The sequence below is a fragment of the Anomalospiza imberbis genome, chromosome 7, assembly GCF_031753505.1.
Source record: "Anomalospiza imberbis isolate Cuckoo-Finch-1a 21T00152 chromosome 7, ASM3175350v1, whole genome shotgun sequence".
In the NCBI taxonomy this organism is placed as follows: domain Eukaryota; kingdom Metazoa; phylum Chordata; class Aves; order Passeriformes; family Viduidae; genus Anomalospiza; species Anomalospiza imberbis.
Window position 1 is genome coordinate 446,144 of NC_089687.1, and position 15,376 is coordinate 461,519.

At 49.8% G+C, this 15,376-nt stretch overlaps 2 protein-coding genes across 4 annotated transcripts in view; one reads left to right on the forward strand and one right to left on the reverse strand.

The window, feature by feature from the left end:
• CCDC148 (coiled-coil domain containing 148) overlaps nt 1–5,335 on the forward strand; it is a 36,423-nt gene extending 31,088 nt beyond the window's left edge. The window contains exons 12-14 of one of the 3 annotated variants that reach the window (XM_068195070.1): nt 2,189–2,306; nt 3,839–3,979; nt 4,987–5,335. In XM_068195070.1, coding sequence (XP_068051171.1) covers nt 2,189–2,306; nt 3,839–3,979; nt 4,987–5,133 — 406 coding nt within the window. In that variant the 3' untranslated portion in view covers nt 5,134–5,335. The remainder of the gene's footprint in view (nt 1–2,188; nt 2,307–3,838; nt 3,980–4,986) is intronic. The other 2 variants (XM_068195071.1, XM_068195072.1) reach the window with 2 other exon arrangements.
• A 2,119-nt stretch (nt 5,336–7,454) lies between these two features.
• On the reverse strand, nt 7,455–14,694 carry UPP2 (uridine phosphorylase 2). The gene is made up of 7 exons (XM_068195084.1): nt 14,538–14,694; nt 13,832–13,949; nt 12,639–12,797; nt 10,422–10,536; nt 9,614–9,823; nt 8,254–8,400; nt 7,455–7,656 (listed from the first exon to the last, which is right to left on the reverse strand). Exons 1-7 carry the CDS (start codon nt 14,561–14,563, stop codon nt 7,502–7,504), a joined length of 930 nt encoding a protein of 309 aa, XP_068051185.1. The 5' UTR covers nt 14,564–14,694; the 3' UTR covers nt 7,455–7,501.
• Nucleotides 14,695–15,376: the final 682 nt, after the last annotated feature.

The window sequence follows — 15,376 nt, forward strand, 5'->3', positions numbered from 1 at the left end:
TGCTGTGTGCCAGGACTTGATGTGATTGACCCACGGGAACAGAGTGATGGCCACTGTTTGCCATGGGGTTCTGTTCTCCAGGGCCGGGGTGTGGGTGCTGCAGCTCCGTGTGGGCTCACCTCCCTCATCCCACCTCAGGGCTCTCACTCACCCCCCTGAAACTCTCCTGGGCTCTCCAGACATAGTAGTTCATGATTTCCTATTGAAAATCTATGAGACAGTGTCTGAAAGCAGAGTTTTAATGAAAATATGCTTATCAAAAATTACACAAATGTGTACCTGCAATGCTACAAAAGGTACCTTTACTGGAACTAATCAGTTATGCTCATTTATCAGCTGGTGATTTATTAAAATGTTGCTTCCTATGGTGCTTAAAAGCAAAATTAAGTATGAAGATATTTTTATTTTGAGGTTTTCGATAAAATTAACTTTACGTAGAAGAAATAGTACCTAAAATGTTGCCAAGTGTAATAGAGTGAAAGAGAATGAACAACTTTATTTAGATGTGGACAGGGTGAAATCAAAGCTTGAGTAAACATTGAAGCCGAGTATAAAGAAGCATTGGAAGGGCGTTCCACCTTAGGAACACGATGTGCAGTTGAGTATGTGTTTCCAAGGTGCCTGCCTTCCCTGGGTGTGGATTTCACAGCTGTGCCATCGCCTGCTGACAATGACAGTCCATCTGCAGCCTGTGGGGGATGACAGGACCCTCGTGCTGCTCGCTCTGCCCCCGCTCCCCAGCTGCTCCCTGGCTGCAGTCAGTCGGGATCACCTGCCCTGGTTCCAACTGGGCACGGAAAGGCTGCAGAATGCTTCAGTTTAGCACTGCTTGGTATTCCCCCGCGCAGGAAAACTGCCGGGGGCAAGACAAAGTGTTTGACCTTGGGCCTGGCCAAGTGCCCCCCAGTCTTCCTTCTTGGCTTTGCACAGAAACTTCCAGAGTACTGAATTTCATGTTAGGTAACTCTGGAGTATTTTAACACATGTGTCACAATAGACAGCTCAAGCAGACTGGAAGGATTTCAGTATAATTTTTGTCTTTTTTCAAAAAAAAAAAAAAAAAAAGAAGGATTGCTTTTTATTAAATGTTCTCCATATAAAAAGCAGATTAGGCTTCTTCCCTGGTACAGAATGACCCTTGAGCGCTGCTGCTGTAGCATTTCTCTGCCTAAACTACAGTGGACACTGTGAGAAATTGGAAGCCTCGCTGGGGTACCCCCAGGCAGCCTTGTACCACACTCTTAGGATAAATCTATTTGTCCTGCTAATTGTGGTTGGGTTATTGACACAGAGATCTTCACTAGCCACCAGCAGAACCATAGGTTTAGTTCTGATTGCTGCAGTTTATAGCACATATTTTATACTCCTTTGAGCTTACTAAAATTTGGAAAGTAAGAAAATAACAATACATGTTTTATTGTAGTTGAACCAGCTTTCTCGTCTCAATTTTTCTAAAGGCAAGTTGAAATTTGAAGGGCAAAAGGGGGGTAATTCTCCAAATTCAAAGCATGGCAACTCCTGTAGAAGGTCTAAGAGTGACATCCCAACAAATATCTATAGCTCCATAAGGAACAGACTCTGCACAACAGTCTAAAAATGCCTGCAGTGAAAGTTGGAGCAGCACAGTAGTGCTGCGGGCAAAGTTCTGGAGTTACTGGTGTGAACCTCCAGCTTTTTCCTTTGAAAGACGGGTGTAAGTCTCATTTTTTTTTTCTTTTTCCAGTGACAAGACTGGGAGGGAGGTTTTTCTTTTAATGGAAAGGGTTTATAGGAAAGATTTCTTCTGTCTTACACAGATGTGAGAGAACATTTCTTCTTGGCAAAGAAAATGGGGGAGAAAAAAAGAGTACCAGGGCTATATAAAGCATGCTAGAGAAAATCTGTGGTCTAGACATGGAATCTGAAAGGTTAGCCAAGTTGTTTAAAAGAACAACTGACCAACCTAAACCCACCGAGAAACAAATCAGAAAGCACAACTCCCCAAACTCCCCTTCCCCAAAAAACCCAAACCGAAGAACTCCAACAAAAAGAGCCCGCTGAAATGAGCACACCTTCGGGTTTCTGAGGTGTTTTGCTGAACCACCATGGCCTCACCGGGTGGGTCTAGAGAGCCTCAGCGCGGTTCTGGACCTGAACTGGCAGCGCAGGAGTGGCGGTGTCACTGCCCAGCGTTTCCGTGTGCCCGCAGGGTGCAGCTCCGACGAGCCCTGCTGGAGAAGCGGCTGCAGGAGAAGAAGGAGCTGGCCCTGCTCCAGGCCCGGCAGGAGGAGGAGAAGGAGAAGCGCCTGGAAGCGCTCCGGCAGCAGGTGGGCTGGCCCTGGCTGCAGGGGCTCACACGCGCTGCCACCAGCACCCTCTGCCAGGGCAGGCATCGATAAGAGAGCAATCTCTCAAACTGGAAAAGGCACTTTAGGTCTGACCAATAGTAATTCTCTCCTGTTATAAATCCTGTGTCCTTTGTACATTATGACATTAAATTGTACCGTAGGAGCTGCTGATAGCTGAGAGGAGATAGAGAAGGTTTTTTCCCAGGTCGGATGTGATTTTTTCTTCTGTGATTTTTTTCTGGGTTTTGTTTGTTCTAATAACCTTAAGTCTGCCTTGAGTCTAAGGCAAGATTTATGAGTAATTTATATTATTTTTAAATTCTGAAAACTTGCACACCTTGGGTGACTTTTCTTCAGAGATATCTGAGTCTCTGAAACTTTTGCACATTACTTTTAAAAAGACACCCATAAAATACTTACTAATGCTTCTAATATCATAGTAAAAGTACTGCTAGGGTTATTTTTTTATACTGCTGACTTTTGAAAGAGTAATTTTGTCTGAATTTACATTTTTGTATGTAATCTCCCTGTTTTTTCCTCCAAAGAGGCTGGTTAGTAGTCATGATCTGTTGAGCTCTTCCCACTGAGTCAATTTTCTTGCCAGAGTAGAAAATGCTTCTGGAAGGGCCTTTGCCTGGGATGTTGATGGTCCCACTACATTTTGCTTCTCTGATCAACATCTATTCTCCATTTCACACTAATGAAATCCTGCTTCATAAAGTATGTACAGTGTTTGTATGGGGACGGGGGGGAAGATCTTTACTAAAGTAATTTGGCCTGTAGATTTTGGCAGCCTGTAAATACAAAGGTGATATTTTATTAAAGAGATGGATGAAAAAATTATTGTACGCAATTTAAAGTATTTTTTCTGGTTTTAGCCATTCTTCATATGGGCTTCTGACTTTAGCTATTTTGCTCGTGCATCTTTCTGTATTTTTCCAAAGTAGTATTAGTCTGCATCTAAATATTTCCACACAAAGAAAGTAAACAATGAAAAAAGATTAACTCTGGCACAGTACAGTGTCTGGGAGTCTTTGATATTGATCTAGCCACAGGAAATTACACAGTTAAAGCAGATGCACTTCAGAAAAAAAAACAGAGTTGTGTTATTTGGGGCATATCACTCAATGCTGTTGCCTGTGACTCTGTAAAATTGTGAACTATCACCCTGAACACCTTTGTTTCCATTGAAAGAAAAAGAAGAAAGTCTGGACTTCCAGGAATTGTGGGTATTGCAGAATTCTGAGGCTGCTGGTTCCTTGTAGAGACTGGGTTGGACACTGGAGCTCGTGTCAGTGTCTGTTGGAGAGCTCCGGGTGCTGTTGCTTCTCTCTCACACGTCCTTGTTGTGCCCAGGCCGCCTCGGCAGCTGGGGCCCTGCGCCGCTGTTCCCGGGTCACTGCGGAGACGGTGAACAATGGTGTCCTCAAAGGGGTGCTCCTGATACTGACCTGCTCTCGCCTTAGCTCTACACAGACAGAGTAATTGCTACTTTCATACTGTGTCTTTAGGTTGCCGTTGTTGCAAAATTTGATCCAGCCAGAGCAGCGGCTGACACAGTGGCATCAAAAGCTCGGATGGGCATTGGAACCAACGCTGAGTTTGAGCTGCAGCAGCCCCTGTTCAGGTTGCACACGTACAGTGAGGAGCAGGTAATGGGCTGTAATCGTGCTGTGAGAGTGAATCAGGAGCTGAGCGGGCCGTACTCGTGTTTCAGGGCACTCAGGTTGCTGAGGAGGCTGCTCCCTCAATTTCAAATGCACTCAAGGAACATCTTGATAGCTTTAAATTCCCTCACTGTTCCCTATCTGCTCAGTCAATGTATTTGCAATTATTCCCACTCTGGAATTTGAAAATTGTTTATGAAAGAGAAGAGCTATGGTATAATCCTGTGGTGTAAAAGCTTTATTTTGACACTGAATAAGATGAAATTTAACAATGTCTACAGCTAAAGTTGTCCAGCACTGCCCATTTTAAGACATTTGAAAGCTTCTCAGTTTGGTAATGGAAAGATGTGGGTTTTGTTTGGTTATTAAAATTCCCCAAATCTGACCAATGTATGAGGTTCTGACAAAACTTAAAGATGCTTTGAACATGTATATTTGGGTCCTGTGTCTCAATTATCAGCATACTCTTTCTGCTTCAGCTCCAGATGGGTTTGGCGCTGCTCGAGCTGCAGTATGTGATCCCCACCCAGCACATCCCCGTGCTCCTTTCCAGTGCTGCAGGGGCTGTGGATCATGTGCCCAGTGCTGGTGTCCAGCGGCTCTGGGCACTGGGGAGGTGATGCTGGAACTGGAAGCAATGTGTCGCTCTTCCTTGTACTTCCAGTGCAGTCCCACTGCAGACCATGGAACAGGGACTGGAAAGAGGCTTACAAATTTTGTCAGATAAACTTTTGACAAATTCCAGAAGTAATTTCCCTCAGATTAATTGTCGTTCTGACAAATGGAAGTGGCACTGCCATGTAAGCCCAAGGCGACACTGTGAGAAAAATCATAAAGGCATTTGAAGCACTTGGATTCTGTAGGAACAACCAGGAGGAGACTGGAGTCTGTGCTGCACTTGGGGCTGTGTGCATGGAGAACATGGGGGAAGGCAGCAGCTCCTCAGGGAGCTTTTTGGCTTCTATTGATCATTGCTGTGGTTTTTTTAACAGGTCATTTCTGACCCCAGGCTCCGTGTCGAGCTCGCTCTCCGAGAAGCTGGACTGCATAAAACACTTTATGCAAGAGAGGTTTTGTCAAAACTTCCACCACCGAAGCTTCCAAGAAGAGACATGGAATCTACAGCTTTTAGAATGTAGAGCAGGTCTCAGATGAGGGGCAGAGCAGCATCACGGCTCTGCTCTGGCCCACAATATGCAAACCTTAAATTCCCTTGGGATGTCCTAGAACGGCTCAGTTCCCTGTGTGTGCAGCCATTCTAAAGCACTCCAAGCCCTTCTGAGCTGTGCTGCACCACCTTACTCCTGCCCGGTGTGGGTCTGGAGAGGCTGGGCTCCGTGCTCCTGGAGGCTTGCCCATGTCCCTGGGAGCTGGGACACCTTGCTTAAGGACTCCTACACGCAGCCCGGGCCAATCTGATGTGTAGCACCTTGAGTCAGAACTCTTGGGATTTAATTGGCAGCAGAAGTCCAAAATAGCTTTGCACAGCAGTTGCTTTAGATTTTATTATGTTACATGAATAAATCCCACTATTTTCTTTCAAGGTTTCTTGAGAATTTGATTCTTTTAGTTATAAAATCTTCATTGCCATGAATGTTTCTAATATTCCTTGATTATAAGATGAAACTTAAACCTTTGTCTCTATTTAGAAGGCAACTTGCTGCATCATATTTACTGCAAACCAGTCATTCAATTTCATGCAGATTAGTTTTTCAGCATAAATTATAAACAGAGCTGGTATCTTAATTTCTTTATTTTCTGGTGTGACAGACTCCTGAGACTGAGCACAGGGTCAGCCCAGGAGCAGCATAATCCCAGTGTTGCAGCTGAGTTTAGGGGGGAAATGCTGCAGAGCCTGCCCTGAGCTGGGGGAGCGATGTCTTCTGGACTCAGCCTTGGTGTGCTTGTGCTAAAATTAACAATTCTGTGTATATTTGTGCTTTTATTTTGGTATCTCCTTTGGGGTAACTTGTTATTTTTAAAACACACTTGGCCACCTCAAACCAGCTACTCCTGTGGGGATATTCCCTGGATATTCATGTGGGGAGACCAGCAGTGCTTGCTGTGGGGAACAGACTGGCTGTGAGACAATTCCCCGAAAGGCATCATCCCAAACCTAGGCAGTTGATCTTTTTCCCCTTGCCTTTAAAAGCAGATCTACAAGATAAAAAAAATTTTGCACCACTGAAATTGAGATTATAGTTGTCGTATTTTATAAATACCAAGATGTTAATGAAAAAGAAAGTTTAAAGGGAGCAGACATTGGTTTTGAAATAGCGGGCACAGATTTTTAGGCTGAGACTTGTGGTTATTTTCATGTAATTTCCCAGGGTAGAGACTGAGTAGAAGTCTGTAGAAGGCTGGGCTACCTCAGTACAACGCTAAGTCAGGGCCTTTAGTGATACAGTGAGGCCAGAATGAGGATTTGGGGGAGGGTTCACATACCACTGGAGTGTGGGGAACATGCAGGTCAGTAAAAGGGTATTTCACACAGCACTACCAAGGCTGCTCATGCCAGGAGACCCCTTGGCTGCTCCCCAGCCTGGCCAGACACCTCCTTCCTGCTCCTGTGGGAAGGAGGTGGATGTTTCACCCCACTTCATAATCCTCACTTTAGCATTGCTCACAACTGATCAGAACCCTTCAGGAAACGGAGATGCTTCTAATGACATTGGTTTTCATGATAAGTCTTTCAACACTTGAACAAAAAAAAAAAAAATCTTCCAAGCTGCACACATGAAAATAGTAATTTTAAAAATGTTAATGATTGATAGGCTTCTCAACCCACACCTCTTGCAGCCCTGCTTTGTGGGTTTGGCTGGGTAAGAGCGGCAGCTCAGAGCTCAGCTGTCTTTATGCCAGGAATGAAGCATGGGCAGTTCACTCTCAATCACGCTTTTATAAAGCTTGATGAGACTTTCTCTGTGAAAATTAAGTTACTTGGTTTCAAGATAGACTACTTATTTGTGAATTTTGGTAGTGAGAAAAGTGTCTTTAATGTCAACCAGTGCCTGAAGGTGAGCTCCTCAGCTGACCACGGCTGTGTGCTGTGGTGTCCCTCTTGTACTCAAACCGTGGCATGTGCCAGTTTGTGACATCTTTAAATACTGTAAGAATGAAAATCTGAACTGCCTTTGTAACAGCAGTAACAATAATGGCCACAAATACGGATTAACTTTCATGTTATTTACTTAGGTTTTGTCGTTATGCCCAAAGCAAAGGGATCTCCTTCCTGGAAGATCGCTGCGGACAGGAGTGACCCCTGTTAGAGGGACAGTCCTTTACGGCGGCTGGAGCCAGGAGCGAGGAATCTGCAGCGCAGTCCCACAGCCTGAGCTCGCCGTCGGCGCAGACCGTGTCAGCGCGGGTCCAGCCGCGCTGCGGGCCGGCAGCTCCCGCCGCTGCCGCGGGCACCCGCGGGCCCGGCGCTCTCCCTTCCCGGAGCGGCCTCCGAGGCCGGGCCGGGCCCGCGGCCCCGCTCCCGGCGCGGGGCCCTGCGGTGCTCCCTCACCGTCCGTCCGTGCTGAGGAGTCCCAGCCGCTTGCGGATGAAGGCGGCGATCAGGCGCTGCGGCCGCTGCTGGTACTCCCACAGCACCTCGTGGGACGCCCGGATCTGGTCCCCCTGCAGCCGGTCCAGGAGCGCCACGCACACGACGGCGGCTGCAGGCGGGTGAGCGCGGTCAGCTCGCGGCCCGGCCCTCACGGCCCGGCCCGGCCCCACGGGCCCCGGGCGGAGCGGGCCCTCCTGCCCGGTCTCACGGACCCCCGGGCGGAGCGGGCCCTCCTGCCCGGCCCCACGGGCCCCCGGGCGGAGCCGGCCCTCCTGCCCGGTCTCACGGACCCCCGGGCGGAGCGGGCCCTCCTGCCCGGCCCCACGGACCCCCGGCCGGAGCAGGCCCTCCTGCCCGGCCCCACGGGCCCCGGGCGGAGCGGGCCCTCCTGCCCGGCCCCCACGGCCCAGCCCTCCCGGCTCCGCTGCCCAGGCTCTGCCTCACAAACCCTGCGGGGCTGCGGCAGCGCGGTCGGGACGTGCTGTAGGGCCAGGAGGGGCGTGAAGGGAGGGAGCTGTTGGTTTGTCCAGCACGCACTCGGGTCTTCTAATGCACCCTTGGGTTTTACCGAGCTATGAAATCTGCTTTAGTGTCCTTTTCTAGATAAAATCATTAAGGATGTGTGTTTGGCCTTCTGACACAGAACAGGACCCCTAGAGGGGGCTTAGCCCGTGTGTGGGGAGGAGGTGGAAGCGACACGACTCACCTTTGAGGCCACACAGTCCACACAGGGCAGCGAATGCAGTGGACTCCATCTCAATATTCCTCACGCCGGCCTCATAAGCCCTCCTTAAGTATTCCAATTTTTTTTCACTGGAAAAAGAGCATAATGCACCGTCTAATCTCCCCTGACCTGGAAAGGAAGCAGAGAACTGTCATTGTTGGCCTTGCATGGTGTCATGGGGCATAAGTGCAAATGGGAAGTCCAGCAGTGCCCAAATTCTGAGGCCCACAGAGTTTTCCTGTGAGCAGCCGGTTAATTCGTATTTCCCCTCAGCGTTAAAGCCAGCGAGATGTGTCTCTGTATAGGGGAAAGAATGACGCAGGTTTCAACACTGGTAGAAGGTCGAGTCAGCGCTCACGTGGGAGGTACCAGCGGATGCTGTGCTCTGTGGGAACAGGCCATTGCTGCATATCAGCTGTGAAGGTCTGCCAGGTTAAATCCCAAAACTCCAGAAGAGCTTCAACAAGCTGTGCAGAATGGGAACACTGAGGAGAAGAAACCCCTTTAATGTGGGTTTAATTTTTCTGCAGGGGCTGCTGTGGATGGAAGCTGGAGCTTCTTGCAGAGGCATTCCTGGTGCAGGCAGCACCGGTGTGGTCAGGGAGCTGTCCCAGGGCACTGGTGCTCCCCTGCTGCAGCTCCAGGTACCGCTGCAGGCAGGACTAACACTGTGTTCAGGGAGGGCAGCCATCCTGGCCCTCTCCTCCAACTCCTCCGGAGGCTCTGGCTGTCCTGCTGTGTGCTCAGAGCAGCTTGTGCCCCGTGCAGCTCCTCCTCTCGCAGTGTCTGAAGGCCGGGTGGCAGGCAAATGCTTACCTGTGGCTGGCCAGCCTAGACTGCCCTTCAGTTTATTGCTGCTCCTACTTTAATCCTCTCAAATGGCTTTTTGTTTAAATAAAATATGGACTTGAGCAATACACAGATGGCTGCATCTGCAAGCAGATCTAAAGGTTTATAAATAGTGCTCAGATTATTAATTCTTCATTTATTACGTTTCATCTACTCTGCAATCAGCATTTAATTTTGCAAAGGAAATGGTTCCAGAGTAACCAACGTTTGTGTATAGAAATCTCACAGGCAACATAATGTTTTCCTAGTGTTTGGTAGCTCTGAAGTGACGATCTGGCTGTAGGGGAACAGCTTGGTGGCAAACTCAGCAAGGTGCAAGCAGTGGTGCTGTGTGTTCCCAGGGTGGCCCCTGCTCTGCCTGGGCCCCCCAGCACCATGTGGATCTCTGCCTGCAGCCCTTCTGGGGCCTGTTCCCTGGATAGCTTTGTCCATGGAAGAGTGGAAAGACTTGGCCTTACGTGTGGTGAGGAAGGACAGACAAAGCTGGTTTTACCTTCGTAGAAGTCGTAGGTGCACATGGTATGGCCAATGAGCGTGGGGAAGTCAGGAATGTCCCTGCTGCAGGTGAGTAGTTCCTCTGCAAGGTCCTTGTCCAGCTCGGTGCTCCGCACCACCACATCGTCCAGCACCACCTGCTCAAAACGTGGCTGGAAGGAGGAGTCCACGGCCGTGTCAGTGATCACAACAGACCCAGCCTCGATCCCTGTGGAAATGGAAGCGGAGGCTGCCAGAGCTCATAACACCTGTGTCCTGCTGCCAAACTTCAGCACAATAGGAAAATCTCAATAGATCTGTGTGTGCTTGCAGGGCTCTTCTTTTCAGCGAGTAAAGAAGATGTCAGAGAATAATTGGAATTCATGAAGTAGCACAGATGTACAAGTAAAATGTACAGAATCAGCACAGGATAAGTGATTGTGAGAATGTGTCACTTCTGTGAGTGACAGCAGTTTAGCTGCTTCTGGCTTGCAGAGACTGTGTACCCCCTACCAGCTTGTGCAGGCATGGACAGCACCACTGCCTCAGCCAGGAGACATGGATTCATTTGGGTCACCACTAATCCATGTTTTCTGTTTTGAAAGTGACACATGGCTGTAGTGGAATCAAGGCCTTTGTACATTCTGGGAATGTGCACTCTGCCAAGCCAGTCGCTACAAGTTTTCTGGGTTTGACCCAAAAGAAAATACCATGTTTGATATTTAGAGACCTGAAAAATGCTGAAGTTCAGAGCTGCATGACCTATTGCTGAGAGTTCTTTTTAATAATAGTTGTTTTGCTCTGAAAAAAGACCATGAATCGCTTACCTAAGCCCCCAGAAGTACCGATGCGTATAATAGTAACGTCCCGGCATTTTGCATGGTGCAGCAGTTTGATCAGCTCGTGAAGCATAATGGAAATGGAAGGGATGCCCATTCCATGCTGTTGGAAGGAGAGAGAAGAGAAACATCAGTCCCCACGAGGCTGTGGCAGGTGACAGGTACATGACTGCAACAAGCTGAGGGTTATGCTGTGGCCTCTTCTGCTGATGATGTCAACAGCAATTTTTTTGAGGGGTAAGAGACATCTTGGGGTCTTTTGAGTCTCTCCAGGTGAGGTGTCTAACCTCTTCTCCTCCCCTAGATGCTTTAAAGGTTCTTCAAGTTAGTAGAGCTGGTGTTCATCCCTGGGGACCCTGTGCAGGCACACAGATGGTGTCTGTCTTTCAAGGAAGGTCCACAAATACATCCCAACATCTGAATGCTCCCAGACCTTCCCCAAGCATTGCCAATCCTTGCATCATGTGCTGACTCGCACTTTGTTGTATCCTGCTCGTGCTCTGGGACTGGTGAATTTCAGTGAGAACAACCTGAGCCTTCACTTCTCCATGCGCCTTCCAGCCTGTCCTCACCCCACACTGGAGCATCTCTGCTACACTGCTGGGCACAACGGACAGCAGAAGGGTTTGTGTCCCTCGGTGAGGATAGGCTTCGGGGTCAGGTGTTTGCTGCGTGCCTTGCAGGCTGCCTGTCCCTCCTCCAGGCTGACATTCCCTGCCCTGCTGCCCTTCTGTCCCCAGCCCCTGCCTGGCTACCAGCTCCTCACTGCTGGCACTGGCTTGTTCCCATCCTCCACGGACAGTGCTGCCCCACTCCCATCTCTGATGCTGCTCCCCAGGGCTGGCCGATGTTCTGCAGGCCTGCAGCTGCTGGGGCTTCTGCTGCCTCTGCCCAGTGCTCTGTTGCTTGTTCATCTGTCTTCTGCTCCATTGCTAGGCCAACATCCTTTCCTTAGCCTAACTTTTAAGTACAAAAAGTGTTTGATGCTGTGGAGTTTGGTTTTTCCTCTTGAAAATGCCTCACATTTTTTTGATTTTGCTATCATCTTCAAAAACCTGAAGGAAGCATGTATGGAAGCCTCATTGATTAAGGTACACAGCCACTTTTTGTGTTGCTTGGTCTCCTTTCTCTTGGCTGTGAGACCAATGCTCTGTTTGCCTTGTATCATGTTTTAAATATGAAACCTTTTTGCATGTTGTTATTCTGGAACATCAGCCTGGCTTATTTGCTGATGCCTAAAAAATTAATTCTCATTGTAAATATTCAGAGCTGGAGTCTGTGTTCCTGCCCCTGTATGTTTGAGCTCAGTTGTGTTTCTAAGCAACTTGCAGAAATGTGATGTTGGCAGCAGCTCTGCATGATGCTTCCCAGGGCAGCCATGTGCTCTACCCTGTGTCTCCTTCTGCACTGGCCAAAGCTGGTGCATGGCCACAAGCTCGGTGATGGCTTGCCTCTGGCCGTGTCACTGCTGCTGCCAGGTTGGGGAACAGCAAATCTTGTGGCCGTTCTCCCCCTTGGATCCTCCCAGACTGATTCCCTCAGGCTTGATTCCCTTGGTCAGGATTAGTTTGGTTTTGTCAGAGGGACGAAACACGAGCTCTGTTGTGTGAGTGATTCCATCTGCTGTGAATCACACTTCAGACTAATCTTGTGCCTGAAGAAATGGAGTCAGGACCAAGCTCTTGGGTGTGAATGCTCCCCAGCACAGCCTGTGTTTGCTTTTTCCTGTGTTCAGTGCCAAAAATCCTGCTCTAAAAGAATAATTAATAAGACCAGCTTTTTCTTTTAAAGCTTGTATCAATGTAATACTCCCAGCAGCATTTCATAGTTCATGTGTGGTGAAAAGTGGTTTTGCCTCCCAGTCGGAGCTGAGCAGAGCATGTGTATGTCTGTTATTAATGCGGCCCTTTCCAAACGGAGAGAGCAGGTGCTGGGGAATGCTATGCTGTTCAAACAGGAGCAGCTTTGCCATGGCTGAGGTTGCACTGGTGGTAGTGGCTGAACAGTGAAAAGAGGGAAAAACTCTGCTGGTGGGTGCTGGGGGAGGCGAGGGCATGTGAGGGACAGGTCGTGCCAGCCCGTCCCTGTGCCCTGTGCTGGGGCAGAGGGCCCCCGCGCTGCCCGGCTGAGGGACCCTGCCAGCAGCAGCCCCACACGGCCCGAGAGCGCGTCCCCAGAGATGTCCCCAAGCGGCGCGGAACTCACGCTGATGGAGAGCACGGGCCCTGCCCGGTACATGGCGTAGCGGTCCGACCCCGCGCAGATGTCAGCCACGTCCTCCCCGGCCGCCGCCAGCCCCAGCTCCCGCCGCATGAACTGGGCAAACGCCCTCATCCTGTTCGGGCTGCCGCCAACGCAGACGAACTGAAATAAAACATCAGCGTGTTGTACTTAGCTAGAACAAGTACCGCGAGTCAGCCTGCATGTGGCGGTGCTGGCTGTGCCAGGCACATCTTCCCAGAGAAAGCAGCAGGAAGCCACTTCCTCACCATCAGTCAAGGGACACTGGAACACCTGAAGGTCACAAAACCAGGAGTTAACACGAAACCCAGGCTGTCACTCTGGCAGGGTGGCGACTACCCTGGGTCTGGGCAGCCATACAGCTGCACATACTTGAGTATCAGTCCTAGGCAAGAAAATCTAAAATAATTCCGCAAATTTGAGCTGGTAGTATCACCACTGATAGCAAAGCAAACCCAGATGTTGGAGGAGCTCATTGGTTAATTTATTCTATGAACAATGCTGACTGCAACTAGTGAGCACTGCTGATGGCACAGAGGCCATAAAGTCAGGGAGTAAAAAGGACAAATTTTACATATTAAAGGAAAATATGCTCACTGAAGGAAGGAGGAGGATGAGTGTGCAGCTGCCAGGGCAGTGCTAATCCTGCTGCCAGGGTGCAGGGCAGCAGGAGCCCACGCTGCGCTGTGAAAGGCTGCTCTAGCCCTGGGCACTTCCCCTGCACAGCTAGGGAAAGACTCTGGTTTGAAGTGAAAGAGGATGCCATCATGACAAGTCAGTTTTGACAGCAGGTCTCAGCCAAAAATAGGACATTCTCCTTCCCTTGTCTCCAGTAGATGATGATCAAGATGCTTTGGACAAATGCCTCCTCTGTCTGTCCTCCAACATGGGCCAATATTAAATCAAGTTTTACAGAGCCACAGGTTTTTAAAAGGATAATTTTCTGTTGTGATTTCTGCCCAAAACAAACAAGGACAGACAACCTCCTTGCCCAGGCTGCTTTGGCTGTGGAGTCCCTTAGCTGAGCAGCCAGACCCCACCCCACGAGAGCTTTGGCAGCAGCCGGGCCCAGCATGGGCCGGTAGCACCGTGGGATGCACAGCTGGAGAGCCTGTGCAGGGGGGAGCTGCTGCCTCACTTTTGGACCTGCTCTTTACCTTTATGTCCCCAAACATTGCTGGCAGGTTGTGCGTCTTCGTTCCCAAGTCCAAGTGGTACAGGACGTCCTCCTCCATCAAGTCCAGGTGTGGGTTTTTAACAAGGACAAGCCCACTCCTGCAGGGAGACAATGAGGAGATGGGTTGGGGCACCAGGCAGTGCCCACAGGGAGGGGGACAGGTAGAAGTGGGGCACAGGGCAGCCTGGAAACTCCACAAGGGTACACACAGCCCTGGTGTTGGACAAGGGATGGGACAGGGACAAGGGACAAGCCAGCTGTGGGTGGTGTTTGGACCAGCTGTCTTTCTGCTCCAGGTAACCTCTTTGACACGTCTGTTATTTGGCATGTATTTGGCAAAAAATATGTCTCAGTATTTATCAATTTTGTCAATGGCTACCTTAGCTCTTTCCTTCATAGGGTTTTGCCAGCAATGCTCAGGGGTGATATACTGTGCTATTTTCTGTGTGACAGGTTATTGAGCTCTTAGCAAATCAGGATTTCACACTTGTCCCAAATAACTGCCTGGCAGGGTGAGTGCAGACACTGCAGGCAGCCAGAGGCTAGCTTGCTGTCCCTTTCCACCTGCTCTAAGGGAAGCAGCTAACTAAAAATGCAGGTTAGTTTTATAAATGAGGCTTAAAGAAACCCAGAGAACATTTTTCTTCTCTTATTAAAACAAATTCAGATGTTCCCCTGTTACTCACCCCGAGTAACCTGTTGTTTCAGTCATAGTGGCTCCGCCAGAGTCAGCTGAAAGCGATACCCTGCCAGAAAGGTAAGGAAAACACTGCCTGTGTTCTCAGCTGTCCTGGTTTAGAGCTCAGAAGAGGTTTCAAGGGGCTCTGCAGGGGGTTAAGTACCTCCTGTGCTTTGTGCAGCTCCCAAGGTCAACAGTGGCCAGTCCCACTCCTGTGTGCCAAGGTTCCTCCCTGGCTGGCATGGTTCCTCCCAGACTGCTGTTTTGGGCAGGTGCGTCACTAATAACCTTGACTGGTGGCCCTCTGGCCGGTGACACTGTGCCCTCTGGCCGGTGGGGAGGGCACTGGGCATGTGGCTGCACATGTGCACCCTGGGGAGATGTTTTGTCTGAGCTGGATGTTGCTATGCTACCTCGGGGCTGTGTTTCCTTGGCCCTGGGGACTGAAGGACAGCCTGGCCATGGCTGCTGGCCTGGACACTTCTGCCGGCTGAGCCGTTCTCTGGCCCCAGTAGGTGCAAATCCAAAACGTCCCTGCATTTGTCTGGGGTGCGCAAAACCGGAATTTGGGCTGTAGGCAACCTCCAGCCCTGCTCAGAACAGCTCCTGGACCACCAGCCTGGCCTGGGGAGGCTAATTTCACTCTCAGCAATGCCCAGACAGCACCGTGGGCTCTCATGGTCCACCCAGCCCTGTCTCAGCCCAGGAGCCCGTCAGAACAGTGTGCAGTGTGCCAGGGACAGCCTTGCACGTCTCCCAGTCCAGGGCAGCCAGAGTGCTTTTGGGGCTGCGGGACAAGTGTGTGATGCTCCTGCAGGAGCAGGAGGAGACTGGAGGTACTCGTCC

Excerpts from the sequence above, each read along its gene's own strand:
- UPP2 (XM_068195084.1), bottom strand. The coding sequence starts at position 14,563 with ATGACTGAAACAACAGGTTACTCGGG. Across the intron at positions 12,798-13,831 it reads CAATGTTTGGGGACATAAAG|TTCGTCTGCGTTGGCGGCAG; the intron begins GTAAAGAGCAGG and ends GTTTTATTTCAG. Across the intron at positions 9,824-10,421 it reads CGGTACTTCTGGGGGCTTAG|GGATCGAGGCTGGGTCTGTT; the intron begins GTAAGCGATTCA and ends CCATTTCCACAG.